This window comes from Rhododendron vialii, chromosome 13a (assembly GCF_030253575.1).
Source record: "Rhododendron vialii isolate Sample 1 chromosome 13a, ASM3025357v1".
Lineage (NCBI taxonomy): Eukaryota > Viridiplantae > Streptophyta > Magnoliopsida > Ericales > Ericaceae > Rhododendron > Rhododendron vialii.
The window spans coordinates 33,877,735-33,896,481 of NC_080569.1; the positions used below are offsets into that span (position 1 = coordinate 33,877,735).

General features: G+C 36.7%; 1 protein-coding gene across 2 annotated transcripts in view; it reads left to right on the top strand.

Moving 5' to 3' along the window:
- Positions 1-3,863: 3,863 nt before the first annotated feature.
- The window catches only part of LOC131315294 (raucaffricine-O-beta-D-glucosidase-like), a 64,361-nt gene continuing 49,477 nt past the window's right edge, over positions 3,864-18,747 (top strand). The window contains exons 1-13 of one of the 2 annotated variants that reach the window (XM_058344454.1): positions 3,872-4,088; positions 4,700-4,769; positions 5,212-5,270; positions 5,411-5,486; positions 5,610-5,687; positions 5,826-5,913; positions 6,029-6,359; positions 6,551-6,666; positions 7,671-7,888; positions 8,004-8,035; positions 8,356-8,458; positions 8,619-8,727; positions 8,826-9,313. In XM_058344454.1, coding sequence (XP_058200437.1) covers positions 3,960-4,088; positions 4,700-4,769; positions 5,212-5,270; positions 5,411-5,486; positions 5,610-5,687; positions 5,826-5,913; positions 6,029-6,359; positions 6,551-6,666; positions 7,671-7,888; positions 8,004-8,035; positions 8,356-8,458; positions 8,619-8,727; positions 8,826-9,048 — 1,632 coding nt within the window. In that variant the 5' untranslated portion in view covers positions 3,872-3,959 and the 3' untranslated portion in view covers positions 9,049-9,313. Of the gene's footprint in view, positions 4,089-4,699; positions 4,770-5,211; positions 5,271-5,410; positions 5,487-5,609; positions 5,688-5,825; positions 5,914-6,028; positions 6,360-6,550; positions 6,667-7,670; positions 7,889-8,003; positions 8,036-8,355; positions 8,459-8,618; positions 8,728-8,825; positions 9,314-18,747 lie in introns of those variants that run through there. The other variant, XM_058344452.1, reaches the window with a different exon arrangement.

Genomic DNA, 18,747 nt, shown 5'->3' on the forward strand with positions numbered 1-18,747 from the left:
AGGGACGGAAGGAGTACTAATTGGTATTCTAGGAATTAAAGCTTTTATGGAGGACGACTTATTTTTCCTTCACTCATCCTTTTTCCTCATCATTCAAATTTTTATAAACTTCAAATATCAAAAAAAATTATTGATTAAACCAATATAAAATTTTCATTACCTTTTGTTATTGCATTGACAAATCAAAGACCCCGAAAGTGAGACTTACAAAGGGACAAATGACTCTCAACTCATGATAATTTGAATGGCCAAGTTGATGTGCATGTACTCCTATTTGAGGCTGACTCACTCGAATAACTTTGTCTGAGATCTGTTTCGAGTAATAACAAAAATATAAAAACATTATTTTATGTGCAAATCTTATTTATTTTGGCAGTGACAGCATTAGGGTGAAGGGTTACTTTGTGTGGTCGTTGTTTGACAACTTCGAATGGAATGCTCGTTACACTAATCGTTTTGGAATGATCTATATTGAGTTCAGAGATGGAAATTTAACAAGGCATCCGAAAGGATCGGCCATATGGTACATAAATTTCCTCAAGGAAAAGGACACTGAAGCCCTCAAAAAACAACTTCTTGTTCCCGGCAAATGAATAATTCTTCTTTGCTTTTGATTTTATGTTTCGTTTTTGGGTGGTCCTCCCCACTTAGTCAACGATTTTTGTTTTCCGTGTGTTTGTATCCAAATAAGTGAAGGTGAACTCCTGGTGAAGGGTGTTCCACCTTCACCAAAATGGAGTGTGTGGAAAATATTGAGGGTGGGCTACCCCTGGTTGTGTTGCTCTTTATTTTCTTTTGATTGCAGTGAATAATAAATAGCCTTGAAAATAACAAATATTGTCCTTAAATTAGCGATACCCTTTATAGCCGGCCCCCCACCCCCTTTTTGGGTTACATATGGAATTTACGATCAATGATGCGATCCTTACAATATACTTTTATCTAGTATTTCATTCCCATTGATAGATATGAGAACATCACACAAAACGTTGATAATTGAGCTCACTAATGCATCATTACTCCGTAGCAGTTACGATGTTTCCTATTGAGTTAACTTTATTTTTATTCCTTAAACTATTCACATTTTGTCTACTCCGTCTTCGTCCTCTAAACTATATAAACAATACTTTTGTCCCTCAAACTTTCTGATTGCAATCTATTTCGTATAGTTTCGTACAATTTTGGATGAAATAGATTGTAGAATAGAAAGTTAAGGGGACAAAATTATTTGTTACATAGTTTAAGGATAAAGTAGAAAAAATGTCAATAGTTTAGGGGATAAAAGTTAAAAAAAAAAAAAAAAAGGCCTTCCTGCTTGATTTTGATTTTTATCAGAGCCTTCCTGCTTGATTGGTCCAATGGTTTGTGCCGACATAATTGAGATAGTGCTGGCCCTGACGGGAAGCCTAGAAAGCAGCTGGTTCAGGCCCAATGTTGGGTCCAGGATTGGTTCAATGGTTTGTAAATGTTTCCATCAACAACGATAGGCTAACATGTATAGAAAGGCTCAATAAACGTCTAGAAGGGAGGTGGTAATAAAATTTCTATAGCAACACTAACTTTAGTCACAGTCACAATATATATATATAGCAAGCGTAACTAGTTAGTTTTTTGTTCAAAAGTGATCCGATCAATGTAGTCCTATTATGATTAGGGTTTAGTTTTAGAGATCCAGCTTGAATTGATTTCTTTATTTACGTTAGAATCCATAATGCTAGGTGTATAGGGTAATCTATTCGTAGAATAATAGGATTCTGATTTTCTATTTCAGAGGAGCTTTCCTAAGAAATAGGACGTTGAATTGTTGGAGTTGACGGTGAAAATGATTAATTACCGGTGGAATATGGATTGGGTGAACTTCTGTTAGGTAGAAGCTAGGCAGATGAAATTGGGATTTTATGGAGAAATGGACTTGGGCTAACGAAAGGTTGCCATATGTCCAAGGTTAAAGAAACACCTCAGCAAGAAGAAATCCGCGTTCTTTTGTGTTGGATGTAAAGTTTTCTCCTAAATCGAATAGGAAAAAGACTTACCAACCATTTCTGTACTAATTACTAGTAAAAGTGAATATTTAACACGGACTTTGTAAGAAAACCTTAAATTTTCAATTTGAATTCTTGTGACTTGTCGTAGAGACTCACCAGCCATTTTGGTAGGAGTAATTGCGACAACTCTGGCACTTGGCAACTGTTTATAGTACGTGTCGAACTAAATTTGTAGCCCACAAAAGTTAATACAAATAATGTATATTAATGGATGGTAATTCTGGACACGACTTGTTAACATGATATATACAAAATTAGAGGGTTTGGATAATTAAACCACATTTTGACATGAATTGAATATGACACGACTCGACAATACGAGATGTGCGGGCACAAAACTCCAACACTTGGCAGCTGTTTATCTTGTAACTTTGTAGTCCACAAAATTAAACATTATTATAGATATTTAGTACGGACAATGTAGTATATGGGCGCCTGGGCGAGCTCCTTCGAGCCGAGCTGTAGCTCGTGCTCAGCTCGCATTTGAAACGAGTTGAACGAAATAGTTCGAGCTCGTTCGTTTACCTATCGACTCGAGTTCGAAAATAATTCTTTTTATTTGAGCTTCAACCTCGTCGCAAATAACTCCGATCATTTGCAACCTTATCCATCGCCTGATTACATCATACCGGGTGTTCATCGATCGTTCACCATACCCATTGAACTTTTGACTTTCTAATGACGCGGGAATCGAAACAGCTATGTGCCATCCATTTATAAAGAGCCCAATTATGGGTACATATCATTGGTCATCGTTGTACATCAGATTGTATGGAACTCTCTTTTTTGGGTTTTACACTAATAATTCGAGTATGGAACTCTCTTTTTTGGGTTTTACACTAATAATTCGAGTGTAAAAACTTTATATCCATCTCAAAATCAATTTACAATGAGTGGAGAGGTCCTAAATATTATTAAGTGATCACCCATTCCACTCCTAAGCATCTTGGGACTTTTTATCTTAACACCCCCCTCACTTGCAACCGCTTTTGAGGTCTGTCTGGTCTGTCATCACAGGGTGTGGGTGTGGATTGTAATTTTTTTTAAATGTGGGGTGAAATGGGTCCTGCTCTGATACCAAGTAGAAACTTTATATCCATTTCAAAACCAATTGGCAATGAGTGGAGAGGTCCCAAATATTATTAAGTGATCACCCATTCCACCCCAAACAATGTGAGACTTTATATCTTAACATGGAGTTGTTCAATTTATTTAAAAACTTATTTTAAGATTGTTCCTAGTAAAACATCAACTCATTAATTTGGATTTCAAAAATGCGTTATCAATTCGTTAAATTTTTTTTCCCTGGGAATTAAAGGATGGAAATCAATCAAGCTTTACCGATAACTGAATGAGTGATTTTTACAAACACTCTTAAAAAGCCGTTTAAAAATATTGAATGGCTCCGATCATTTCTGGGAAGAGTTTAAACTCTTTTGTGAAAAAATATCATTTAAATCCAAGCCGTGTAAAGCCGAAATGGAAGGCCGAAGTCGCCCAACTCCGTGAATCCGAGTCTTCGTGAATAAGCCAACCTCGCCCTAAATATGAAAGGCGCCTGCAGTACCGTTCAACAATCTTCAACATTGAAGTAACTCATATGAAAAAAGCTTGCAAGTACATTAATTGTTCGCATGCATGAATCACATGCAAAGATAGAATGGTAGTTTCCCGACGTCCTTTGCCATGCGGCAGAGGGAACGGCCGAACGGGGCCATTACGATGGGCTAACCAATGAGGTACGCGCCTTAGCCGGAATTCCAGAGTCAAAGATGGGGCCTGGGGGCACTCCTGCCCTCCTATATAAACCCAAGTTTGTAAGCACAAAAAAATTCCACAACACTACTGGCTATATATGCATAAGCTCCTTTGTCTTCAGTAAAAAAAAGAGTGCTATTATTTGCTAAATAAGCAATGGAGGCTCAAGGCAATGGCTACGCTAATGAAAAGCATTTGCCAATTGTTGGCAATGGCTTTCCTTTAATCCATCGTGCCTCTTTCACTGACGATTTTGTTTTCGGCGCAGCATCGGCTGCTTTTCAGGTACTCTCTCTGTCTCATAGTATTTAGGTCTTTTATAAAAGTGATAATATTTTATGAGCAAAGGGAAAGGAATTCGTTAACAGATAAGGGATTCAACCAAGACGGCCAAGTACCTTTGGATAGTCTCGGAAAGTAAAAAAGAAGTTGCTGCTTTGATTTTTCAATATTGCAGGGACATTCTGAAAGGACAAAAGAACCAAGAAGAACAGAGCGAGGCCATAGTTTTGCATGGAGCATACTTCTCCATTGCATTTGGATAGAGTCGGAAATTAACAAAAAGTGTTGCTTTGATTTTCGAAACAGACCATATATATTGCGGGACCGACATTTGGAAAGGACAGAAGAAACAAGAATAGGAGATAGACTGAGTAATTAGTTTTCCATAGAATACACATATCAATTGGATGTGTACTGTGTACATTAATTAAACCATGCGTAATCATGTATTAAATGATAAAAAGAACAAAACAAAAGAAAAACAAAAAAAGTGGGAGCACACTTTTCATTTGCTTCTGTCCCAATTAACCAGTAGCTTTCTCCATTGAAATAGAGTACCGTTCTACTTCTACTAATACAGAGATAAACGGTTTTGTTTTGGTGTTTTTCCTTAGTTTGAAGGCGCGGCAAACGAAGGGGGTCGTGGCCCAAGCATTTGGGATGATTTCACCAAGAGATGGCCTGGTATCTCTCTCTCTCTCTCTCTCTCTCTCTCTCTCTCTCTCTCTCTCTCTCTCTCTCTCTCTCTCTCTCTCTCTCTCTCTCTCTCTCTCTCTCTCTCTCTCTGGTTGGATCACTTGTGTCCATAGAATAGCTAACCAATTCTAACTCTGAGGGTCTTGCTTGGCAAGTGATTGTCGGAGTGGGGAGTTGCATTTCTTGTGGGTGGTTTTCTTTTCCTCTGGTTTGATGCCTCGTACTTGGATCTTTTAATCTTTGTAATTTGTTTTCAAAGATTAATAAAATCCGTTTTTATTGTTCAAAACAAAAATAAAAAATACATTATCAACTATTTAACATGCAAATCTGCATAAGACAGCTAATAGCTAGTTTTTCAACAATTAGCTAGGCCCTTGCTCTTATTTAGCAATAACCATCTTTCCATCTTTTTGGATGTAAATGGCAGGTAGGATCAGTGATGGCAGTAACGGAAACATGGGAATTGATTTCTATCATCAGTTCAAGGTACGTACATTGTTTTGAATTTTATAGGTAGGTAGTCTATGCAGTTCCATTTATCACTATGAAGTACGAATAGTGATGGCAATAACATCTTCTTCTTCTTTTTTTATCGCCCTTTGGTTTCGGAATATATGAAATTGTAGGAAGATGTGAAGATCATGAAGAAAATGGGTTTAGAGGGCTTTAGATTCTCAATCTCATGGTCCAGAATCTTGCCTAGTAAGATTTGTTTGTTTTAGTCGTTTCTGCTGGCTTTAATTGCCATCACTTTATGGATTCCTTCAACCAGTTTAACTTGGGCATGTTTCTAATGTAGTAAGTATTCCATAATGCAATTGTCAGGTGGACAGCTAAATCAGGGTATTAACAAGGAAGGGATCCAGTTTTACAATGATCTGATTGACGATCTTTTAGCAAATGGTTATCTCTCAACTTAATTAATCATGATCTCAATGGATTTTGATACGAACAGTAAATCATGTTTTCATTTAATCCCGAAAAGTTTGTATGCATGCATGCCAACTTAATTAATTTATATTGGTGTACGTACGTATGTAGATATAACACCATTTGCGACTCTGTTCCATTGGGACGTTCCCCAAGCTTTGGAAGATGCATATGGCGGTTTTCTAAGTTCTAAAATAGTGTAAGTGATCGAATCCGGTTCTATTTAGCTATCCACCTCATGATAGATGTAATTAACGAGTATTATTAGCTGAAGTACTCGGATGAGCTTAATTTGGTGGTCTATCAAATTTTAGGGCCGACTTTTGTGACTACGTGGATCTTTGCTTTTGGGAGTTTGGTGATCGAGTGAAACATTGGATCACACTAAATGAGCCATGGTGGTTCAGTAACGGCGGGTATGTAACTGGTGCGTCAGCACCAGGCCGAGGCACTACTGCCGCAACGCCTCTTAAATCTTCGGCAGAAGATAGCACATGGAGTTTCGAGCCCTCGCATCGATCTTGTACAAGTACTCCGTCGGAACCATTCGACAATGGGAATCCTGCTACAGAACCTTACATAGTCGCACACAACCTTCTTCTTGCTCATGCAGCTGCAGTAGATCTCTATAGGAAAAACTATCAGGTTCGATCGATTTTACTTCTAGGTCCCACACTAGTATGATATTTGAATTAATTAATTGATAAAAACTCAATTGACTGACTAATTTTTTGTCATTTAATTGTTAATAATTGCTGTCTCATCTCAAAGTTTAAGAGGTTTATTAGAGATTTGGAATGGCTGTGATGAATTGAATATGTTAATTTGATCAATAGGCATGCCAAAAGGGGAAGATTGGAATCACTAATGCGGTACACTGGATGGAGCCTTACAGTGATTCAAAATCTGATATCGATGCTGCAGAACGAGCACTAGATTTCATGTTTGGATGGTGAGTGAGTACTACTTGTATTTTTTAGGGGAAAAAAAATTAATTCTCATATTTCTTCCGTCCGTGTTTGTCAACTTTTTTAGAGAACATTATGATTGATTTATACAATTCATGCCTTTTAAAGTTTACCCTTCAATCAATTAATTCAATATTTGAGTACTAGGGTAAAAGAGTACAATTGATACAATTTACTTATTGACTTTTAAACATGGACAAACATTAAGGGACAAAAAAAAGTACGTTTGTGAACTAACAAACGCGGACGGTGAAAGTATTTAATAAAAGGCAAAAAAAAAAATGTTTGTGGACTAACAAACACTGATGGTGGAAGTACTTAATAAAAGGCATGCAAGGCTTATTAGAACTCTAGCTTATTGGGGGGCCCTTCATACCTTTTTCGCGTATAAAATAAATAAGGGAGATTTAGTGACATGTCCATTATAGACAAATCATAAGCTTATAAGTCCACCTAATAGTTTTGTAAAGTCATAAGTCCACACAGCCTAAGCCTTAGGGTACCTAATAAAAGTGCTTAAAACTCTAAACTCTATGAAAGCATTTAAACTACTAAAATCCTATAATAGGAAAATACACTATAAAACATTATAAAAGTGTCTAAATGCAAGGGTACCTTACGCTAGGGTACCCTACCCTATCCGATAATAAAAAAATGCATCCTAAAATCTTATGAAATTGCCTAAATTGTAGGGTACCATACCCTACTCTAGAGTACCCTAAAATGGACTTGACGCCTTACAAAATTAATAGATAGACTTGTGAGCTTATGAAGTTCGCATAATGGACCAAAGACTAATTTTCTAAATACATAAACCTAGCTAGAACGGGAAGGAAGGAAAGAGTATATATGTTAGTAGTTTTGTTTTTATTTTGCAATGCACGGTAGTTTAATGCGGTTTTATTTTTATGAGATTGCATTTACGTACAGTTGATATAGCATTATATTTATAATTTCTTGATGTCTGTACGTGATTGTGTTTGAACAGGTTTATGGATCCAGTGGTAAATGGTTGTTATCCAAAATCTATGAGAAAATTTGTAGGGAACCGACTACCCGAATTCTCACATACTGAATCTGAGAAACTGAAAGGATCATATGATTTTATCGGAGTGAATTACTATACTGCTCGGTATGTATCAGATGCATCAAACAGTAACGTTGAAAAGTTAAGCTACACCACAGATCCTAAGGTTAAGTACACAAGTAAGCCCAGAATATTTATCAACTCGATCTGCAGTGATTGAGTTCTTATTCAATCATTAATTAAACTTACTTCCAATACTTATACTAAGGTGGTGGCATGTGATAATTTTTCCAGCTGTGCGGAATGGGGTTCCGATTGGTCCACAGGTCAGGCCTCTATATATATAAACTTCAATCAAAAGTTCACCAAAAAATATGACTGTGCATATGGCATACGTTTCTCGTGAGATTTGGGGGCCAACCTCGTTATGATGCTATCCTTCTGTTGTATGATGATCCTTCTGTTGTATGATGCCGATTTATAGATTTATATACTTGTCCTTTATCTATTGTAACCTCCTTTGGTTTCTATTTCGTAATTTTTTTCTTTACTGTTCAAAAAAAAAAAAAACTAGCTTCTATTAGTATAAACAAATTAATATTTAGTTCTGAAATTAAGATATCTTTTTTTGAAAATAATGTTGCAGGCTAGTTGTGGTTGGATCTACGTGTATCCACAAGGAATTTATGAAGTTATGATGTACACAAAGAAAAAGTACAAAAACCCGATTATTTATATCACAGAGAATGGTAAGTGATTAATTTACTCCCCTATCTATATATCTGAGTAATTTTTTTCCTCAAAATTTTCAATAGTGTGGAGAAATGATAATTCCAATGCATATAGAACTAGTAGAAGGGATTTCTCTCTCTTGGTTGCGTCCTAAATATTCTTCCCTTTCATTTGCAGGGTTGGGCGAAGAGAGTAGTTTAAAAAACAGATTTACAGAAGCAAGAGTGGATGAAATGAGGACAAATTACCTCATTGATCATCTCCGTTGCCTTCGGGAAGCAATTGAGTACGTACTCACTCGGATAACTCTTTGTCTCTCTCTAGTGTTTCAATCGAGTAATAATGAAAATAAAAAAACTTATGTGCAAAATCTTATTTTGGTAGTGACGGCGCTAAGGTGAAGGGTTACTTTGTGTGGTCGCTGTTTGACAGCTTCGAATGGGCTTCTGGTTATACTATTCGTTTTGGAATGATCTATATCGAGTACAGAGATGGAAAGTTCACAAGGTATCCTAAGGGATCAGCCAAATGGTACATGAATTTTCTCAAGGATAAGGACACCACAAAGCCCTCAAAAAACAACTCGTTGTTCCCGGCAAATGAATAATTCGATCTTCTAGTTTGCTGTTGATTTTATGTTTCGTTTTTGGGTGGTCTTTCCCGCTTAGTTCAACGATTGATGTTTTTGTGTCTTTGTAGCCAAATAAGTGGAGGTGGACTCCCAGTAGAGGGTGTTCCACCTTCACCAAAATTGAGTGTGAGGAAAATAATTGAGGGAGGGCTGCCCATGGTTGTGTTGCTCCTTATTTCCTTTTGGTTTGCAATGGATAATAAATAGCCTTGAAAATAACAAATATTTTGTCCTTAAATAAGCGATACCCTTTTTAGCATGGTTTGATTAAATAGCTTCTTTCTTTTTTCCTTTTGGGTTACTTATGGAATTTACGATCAATTATGTGATGCTTACTGTTTACTTTATCTATTTCATTCCTATTCATATATATGAGAATATCTCACAAAACGTTGATACAAAGAACTCGCTAATGTATCGATTATTACTACGCAACAGTTACGGTGTTTCCTATTGATTGCAAAACAGGAAGTTAGAGGACAAAATTGTTTGTTATATAGTTTAAGGACGAAGTAGAAAAAATGTCAATAGAATAAAAAAAAAATCCTACTTGATTGGTCCAATGGTTTGTGCAACATAGTTGAGATAGGGCTGGACCCGTCCAGGAAGCCCACAAAGCAACTACTTCAGGTCCAAGGCAGGGTCCAGATCGAATTAGGTTCCCTAATCGTAATTATCGATATTTGTTGAAACTAATTTTATACAGAGTTTCCATAAATAATTATTTTTATTTTTATTTTTTTGTAAGGTCTGGAGTAGACCTCACTAGCGCGTGCGGTGGACGGAACATCACTCTCCACTTTAAGGCATTGTGTAGGCTGAGTTTCGAATAATCTTTTTATAGCTAGCGATTTATTCTTCTGGTTTTTAGTGAAAAGAAAAGTCAATAATAAATTCCTAAAGATGTTTCTAATTAATGGATTAAAAAATAAAAGCCGGTTGGATCTTGGCGGTCATCATTGGGATTGAGTGGGTCTGCGGCGTGGATGGCCGTCGTGTAAGCGTTGGGTGGTTTTTTTCTTCTCGGCCGACGGCCGATGGTGGGGTGGTTGCGACAGGGATTGCGATGTTAGGGCTCGGTTAGGTTTTGGATTCTTGGAATGATTTTGTGTGGGCTCTTCACTGATGTTTTAGGTTTTGGGTTTTGGTCTTCTCCATGTATCCAACTTTTGGTATGCAACTTTTGATTGGTATTTCCTCCCCTTCCCCTGCATTTTGTTATTAACAAAATATTATCGATAAAAAAAATAAAAGGGTCTGAACTATGACAAAAATCAATTGTCAGGTGATAAATATCCCACTCAGTACACTAACGCCCCGTTTGATAACAAGTTTGAGGTTTGGGATTAGAGTACTAATCCCATGGGAGTATTAATACTCTGTTTGGTAACAAAAAAAGGTTTGGACTATTAGTCTATTGGGATGTCCAATCCGGCCTTTAGGGATATTAGCAATGCTCCTGAGACTTGATATTCATAGTACAATCCCAACTCTTTTTCATTACCAATTTCTTCTATCAATTCAATCTCATTATCTAATCTCATCTCATCTCAAACAAATATGATATTAATAATCTCATCTCAAACAAATATACTCATTACAAATCCCTTCTCGTTATCAATCTCAATCCTAATCCCATCTCCTTACGAATTCCATCTATCTATCATTGTTATCAAACGGGGCCTAAGAGTATGTTTGGTTCGATGAAATTAGAGTATTAAATGATACTCCCTCCGTCCCAATTTAAGAAAACTTCATAATTACATTGATTTTTCATCAATTTTCCTATTTTACCCCTTGATAGAACATTTAATTAGGCAAAAAGTGCAATTCTAATTTTTTTTGAATGAGGCGGGAAGTTCCCCTGCCATGCTCATAAACTGATGTCCATCATAATTGATCTCTTTGATTTCTTGAAAACATAGCCTCATTTAAATGTATAAAAGAAAAGGAGGGGCAAAATGGTAATTTAGATATCTAAAAATGGAAAGTTTTGAAACATACAAATCATTTTGGGACATCCCAAAAATGAATAAGGGCGTAACAAATTGGGACGGAGGGAGTAGAATGATTATTAAAAATAGAATCACTATTCACCTTAGTTATAAATCAAACACTTCCAAAAAAAAAAAAAAAACTCTAGTATCTAGCTACATTAAAAACTTTGTGAAGAGAGCAATGCTATGAACACATCTTTAGATACAACTTCAGACACAACCTGCCCCCCAACACTTAGATGCACATGGAGCCGCATAAATCTAACGGTTCCAATTGCAATTGTGTCCGGAGTTTTGCTTTAAAAGATGTGTTTCTTTTGTTATGCAAAAAAAAAAAAAAAAATGGTTTGAACGAATTAGTTAAAATATCTCGAAAGTTCCAACAATCCATAGTTTGGCGTATCTGTATCAGTTAGTAAATCAGAAATAGTTTTCAAAAAGAGGACTTGGCCCAATATTAATTTGAGCTTATAAATAGCAAGTTGTATATGGAGTCATCATTCAAAGCATTGCATCTTCTACTTAAGATCCCAAGAACCATCATCCTGATAGTGTTAACCACTTTAGGCCCATTAGCCTTTGCAACACGGTGTACAAGATGGTCACCAAAATACTTGTTAGCCGCCTTAGACCCTTGCTTGATGACCTTATCAACCCACTTCAAGGGAGTTTTATCCCCGGACGGCGTGCGGCGGATAATGTGATCATTGTCCAAGAGGTTGTTCACCACCTTAAGCACAAGAAAGGTTCGGTTGGGAACATGGTCATTAAGCTTGATCTTGAAAAGGCTTATGACCGTCTTGAATGGGGTTTCATTCGGAAAATGCTTATGGCCTTTAATTTCCCTAGTCATTGGATCAAACTCATCATGTCTTGTGTTTCGACTTCCACTTTCTCAGTTCTCTTTAATGGGGGTAGCACTGACAGTTTTTGTCCAACCCGGGGCATTAGACAAGGCGACCCTTTGTCACCTTATCTGTTCATCCTTTGCCTTGAATACCTTTCCTTGCGTATTAATGAGGCTCTCCGCAACAAGTCCTGGAAACCTATCAGAATTGCTAATAGGGGGCCTTATCTATCTCATTGTTTCTTTGCGGATGACATTGTCTTATTTGGGAAAGCTACTAAAGAGAACTGCCATATCATTACTGATATCTTGTCTGATTTTTGTGAGCAATCTGGGCAGCGGGTGAGTCTTTCAAAATCAAAGGTCCTTTTCTCAAATAATATTGCTAAGTCTGAGCAAATGCTTTTGGCCTCCTTGTTGGAAATACCACTTGCTCATTCGTTCGGGGAGTACCTCGGCTGCCCCATCCTTAATAGGAGGCCCAAAAAGTTTGATTTCAAATCTGTGATTGATAAAATCTACTTTAAACCTGCGGAGTGGAAGACCAAGTGTGTGGCCATGGCTGGTAGAGTGACCCTCATTAAATCTGCCAACTGTACTATTCCTGCTTACGTTATGCAAATGTCATGTTTCCCAAAGGGGTTCATAAGGCCATCGACAAAGCCAACCGTGATTTTCTTTGGGGGTCGCCTGAAAATGGGAGGAAAATCCACTCCGTTGGGTGGGATAAAATTACCAAACCTACTAATCTTGGTGGCCTGGGCATTCGGAAATCTTATGATAATAACATCATTGCCATGGCCAAGTTGAATTGGAGGATTAATGTGGAGGATAAAGTTTGGTCCTCTGTTTTACTGTCCAAATATAAGGGTAGATTTGTCGCTTGTAACAGGCCATCTTCTACTTGGCGTGGGTTATGCAAAGGGGAAAAAGTTTTCAATGCGGGTGTTCGGATTGCTGTTAAGAATGGGTTGACAACTTCTTTCTGGGACAGCAATTAGACGGGTTTGGGTCCGATTAGAAATCTAATTTCGGGTCCCCTTCGTATGGAGGAGGATAATTTCACCGTTAGAGATGTGTGGGGAGTTGATGATCATTGGGACTTGTCTAAACTCTCACTTATCCTTCCCATTTCAATATCCTCCATTATCAGTTCCTTCAAGCTCCAATTGATGGATAGTCAATCGGATGCGATTGTGTGGAACTCTAACTACTCCGGCATCTTCTCTTTTAGGAGTGCTTGGGGTTTGGTTGAAAATTTTAACCCCACCCCACCCTTTGGGGATTGGACATGGGTTTGGAAAGCTAAGACAAATCCTAGAGTTCGCCTTTTTCTTTGGCTTGCAAGCCAGAATTGCATTAAAACCAAAGATTTTCTTTTTATGCGACATATTATCCAAAATGATCTTTGTGAGGTGTGCAACCAGACTAGTGAAACCATGGGACATGTTCTTAGGGATTGCTATGTGGCTCATCGTGTTTGGGAGAGTGTTGGCATTCCTTCCTCGGTTGCAAACTCCTTCTCTATTTCACCCCATAATTGGTTGAAATTCAATTGTGCATCTAAGACCTCTCATCGCTCGAGTATTCCTTGGAACATCATTTTTCCTTTTGTTTGTTGGAACATTTGGAACCTTAGGAACAAAACTCTCTTCCAACCTACTGGAACCCCTATCTGCGATGCCATCCTTGCTACTGTCCAATCCAGTCTATCCCAAGCTACCGAATGGAATTTTATTGCTATCCCTGATTTGGTTCCACATTCAAAGGATACGGTTTTAATCAAATGGTGTTCTCCTCCTGCCAGTTGTTTTAAGTTAAATACTGATGGCTCATGCAAGAAAGATGTAAGCGTAGCATCTGGTGGTGGGTTGATCAGGGACTTGCATGGAAACTGGATCATAGGTTTTTGCAACAATGAGACCAATGCAGAGTTTGGAGGCTGAGTTATGGGCCCTTCGTGACGGATTACAACTAGCATTGGACAGGAAAATTACTCCAATTTATGTTGAAATGGATGCTCTTGCTGCTGTCCAATTGATCATGGGAGTTGATCAACCCCGACATTTCCTAAGTAAATATTGTTCATGATTGGAGATTCTTGATGAGGAAGTTAGGAGTGGAGAAGATTGATCATATATATCGAGAAGGAAACAAATGTGCTGATGCTTTAGCTAACATGGCTTGTAATCCTATTTTAGATTTTCGTATTTTAGATATTGCTCCAACTTGTATTAATTCGCAACTACGCGATGACGCCTGTGGGGTTTCATACCCAAGACTCTTGTATGTTTCCTAATTTTATCTAATGCACCTAGTTTACCAAAAAAAATAAATAAATAATCTTCTACTTAATTAATTACTCCTTGCAAAAGAGAGACCTAATTAATTAAACAAAGAGTCAGAGTCAGAGTGGGATGGAGATCGATCGGAACAGTTCTCTCCCAACAAGATGTGGAAGGAATTCCGAAACCAACATTCGAAGTAGCGGTGGAAGTTCAATTACCCAATTCGGACGTTGATGTTGCTGCTAAATACGCTGTTTACGCTTAGAATGAGGAAAAGGTTTTGTTTTCCCTTCTCTCACTCTCTCTATCTAACGCACACACAATAAACAATTGAATACTAGGCAAAACAATTTGGGACGAGGTTATATATATATATATATATATATATATATATATATATATATATATATATATATAAACACACACACAGAGTAAGGATCAATTCAGGACGCCCTGATTTAGTGTTAGGTCCGGACTTTTGCTCTAAGCTGTTGGATTGCATTTTCAATGGTCCGGATCCATGGATAATTTGTTGGCGCGAACAAATTATCCTTGGATCCGGACCATTGAAAACACAATCCAACGGCTGAGATCGTGGTCCAGACCTAACTCGAAATCCAAAAGTCTTGACAGGATCCGGACTATATATATATATTTATTTATTTATTTGCTTGGTTTTATAAATTAAGAAAGTGAAACAAAATTAACAAAATAAACTAAAAGGGGAAAGAATATTTGCCCATGAATTGCAATCTTTTTAAAGAAATTAACCTTTCTTATTTATTTATTTGCCCGTGTGGCCATAATCCGTTAAATCATTGTAATATTTTCAAAGATTTATAAAAAAATATTTTTGCTGATAAAAAAAACTATATTATCTTTTTGCTGATAAAAAAAATCATGTATAAGTCCATTTTCAGTCTTCCTAGAGCAACTCCAGAAGTCAGCTTTGAGGATTGGATAACCAGACATCCATTAACAAGAATCATGAATGTTGGACAATGGTCTCTATTACTAATTATCTTGGTATTAAAGAAATTACATATTAGGCTTAAAATACGGCACCTTTCAAATTACACGTACAAAGCCCACCCTCCTACATTCAACAACAAATTGAATGAATCCACAAGGATAGATAAAGATGGAATCATCCAGCTCCCAACAATTATCACATAGCTAGAAGGATCCCTCTTGAACCATTAGGGATCATTTGGGGCATCAGACCTTGAGTTAAAGCAAAACATTATCTCCAACAAATCATTAGTGATAAAATCAGCATTGAAGTATCCTTCCAGATAATAAATTAGAATATATATATATATATACACCTATACCGTCCGCACCTCCTCTTTTCTGATCGAATTTCGATGATCTGAGCCGGTTAATGTGATCAGAAAGTGATTTTAAGGGTACCCGTGAAAAATCGGCAAAAAAATTGATCGGGAAGAGCTTCATCCGAATAGTTTTTTATTGAACGGTTCAATAAAAAACTGCTTAAATCAAGCCCTTCCCGGTGTCTTTTTTTGCCGATTTCTCGCGGATATCCTTAAAATCACGTTCTGAACACATTGAACGGCTCGGATCATTGAAATTCGATCGGGAAAGGGAGGTGCGGACCGTAAAAGGTGTGGACTTGATTGGGACTGTGTGTGTGTATATATATATACACACACATACATACATATAAAAGCACTTTCTCATCCATTCTAAAATCCTCATTCTTTTCGACGTCTTCTTTTTTCTTAGATACCTCTATTATTTTATTTTTTTCATAAAGTTTGAGTGAAACTGCTGCCACGTAGAGGCATCCACAAGGAATTTAATCTAAAGTTGTGACTAAGGTAAGTTTCTAAGTATATTCAATCAACTTTTTGGAATCTCTCCCCATGCGAATCTTAAATATAATCGTATCAGATTTTGATACAACAGGAATTATTTGCATCAGAATAAAAATTAGACGTCCAATACTTCCGAGGACAATTACTCCATATGCATAATTCAACCTAAAAAGTGCACTGGAGCCTTCAATTTGTCTGAAAGGCTATAAAGCTGAGCGCGAATAACACACGTCATTACAACCATATAATTAACCACCTTTTATATTTGATTTAATCATATTTCTACACTTAAAACCTATGCTATAAAGCTGAGCGCGAATAACACACGTCATTACAACCATATAATTAACCACCTCAGAGATGCCTACTGTTAACCGGTAAGAAAATTTGCGAGTTGCACGTAAGTAACTTTACCCAAGTGAATTACCCCCAAAAAAAAAAAAAAAAACTTTACCTAAGTGTTCTTTGGAAAATTTCTAAGGACCACTGCGGCAGAAAGTGTGCACAATAAGATCAGATGCTCATCCACAAGGAATAATCCACAAAGGTATTGTTTCCAGGATATTCAGCCACCTTTGGACTGGAGATCACATCACCATTTTTTTTTTAATCAGCGAAAAAAGTTTCCGTATCATTAAAAATAATGATGCAAAAAGTAATCATACAGTAATACCTCAGGGAGCGTCAACAAGGACAAGCTTAACCTATCACTACATCTCACCTCACGCTAATTTTAAAAAAACAGGAAAAAAAAAAATAAACTCAATAAAACAGCCCTAACACCAAAATGGGCTTCGCACATCATCATTTACCCTTCAAAGGAACCATGATCTTCCAGGATTAAAGTTGATCTTTTGATAATCCTCCTTCAAAGCTACATTTGATGCCCAAAGTTTGTCGTATATATCTGTATCAGTTAAATCAGAAATACTCCAGTTTTCAGAAAAAGAGGACTAGGCCCAATATCTGCCTTATAAATAGCAAGTTAAGTATATACATACCATTCAAAGCAATATTGCATCTTCTACTTACCATGCAAAAGTGACCTAATTAAAAACAAGAGTGAGGGGGATGGAGATCGGAACAGTTCTCTACCAACAAGATGTAGAAGGAATTCCGTGGCTACCAAAACTCAAAGGAGCAGTGGAAGTTCAATTACGCAACGCAAATGTTGATGTTGCTACTAAATACGCTGTTGACGATTACAATAAGAAACATGTATTGTTTTCCCTTCTCGCAATCTCTCGCGCTCTCTATCTAATACACACAATAAACAATTGAATACTAGATGAAACAATTTGGGACGGAGGTAGTACTACATATTTATTTATTCACTTGGTTTTATAAATTAAGAAAGTGAAACGAAACTGACAAGAAACCTTAATTTCTCATGTGTAGTTTTAAACTAAAAAGAAAAAGAAAAATGAGGAGTTACAGAGCAGGAAATAAGAAGAGAACAAAGTTGGAAAAGAGGAGGAAATAACGTGTGCAATATGCTTGATTATCAATATAATACACATGTATTTAAAATGCAGGGTACTCACCTTGAGTTTGTGACTACTCTGGTGGGGTGGGCTTCGCCAGTACCCGTTGTGGGAACTTTCTACCTCATACTCCCTCCGTCCCAATTTATTTGTTTCAGTTCTATTTTAATTGGATAAAAAAATTAGTTATATTTTTAAATTGGTAATGAATTTTATATCCAATATGGATCTTGTTTGATAGATTTCAATTTGTTCTATAATACAATGTTTTCAAAATCGCCTAAAACATTATAAATTACAAAATATAATCAATTGAAAAATGAGACAATTAAATTGGGGCGGAGGTAGTACTTTTTAAAGCAAATAAATGGCGGTAAAACCAAAGTTTATTTTGCTTCACCACACCCGTGAAGAACTTTCTACTGCTCTTCATTCATATCTTCGGGTGACGCTTACGTACTAAAAAAAAGAATAAAGAAAAAGAAAGAGAGGAATATCACAAGGCAAATGCTAGAGACAGCCTCGTGGGTTGTCAGGAGTAGGCGTCGCGCGGGCGTGACTGTGCAGATTCTGACTTGGTTCAGTACCTGCATGTTTGTACACACTCAAGGGTCTGCCTATATGATAAATGTGAAGAGTAAATTACGAAAGTAGCCCCTAAAAGTTTTTCCAGATTTTAGTACTCTACTGGACCACTACTCAATAGGAGCAAAATTATGAGGGGCAATCTCTCTCGGCCTCTCTCTCACGTCCCGTTCCAATCTTTCAGAATCGGAAATAAGTTCTTTTTTTTTTTTTAAATAATTTTAAATTCAAAAATAATAGATTTACTAAAATCTAAAAATATGAAAAATGGATCCATCGAGATCTTTTATACGATATTAAAAAAATTCGAAAATTATTTTTATTTATATTATTTTTGAGTTTGAAAACGTGAAATAAATATTTATTATTTTTTAAGAAGGTATTCTGGAATGAGTTCTCACTCTCCAATCTTCATAGACTCCGCCATAATTACCGGAACTAAGCCATTACGGCCAATCACATCGCCGCCAGGGCCATCATCGTTGCAAACATTACCGGAAAAAAATTATAGAGTAAATTGAAAAATATAAACAAGATAAAAATCATGAGTTTACAAAAATAAGTAGTACTTATTTTTTAAGAAGTCAATTTCAAGCTCTAAAATTATGTGTTTATGCAAATAATTTTTCTAGCAAT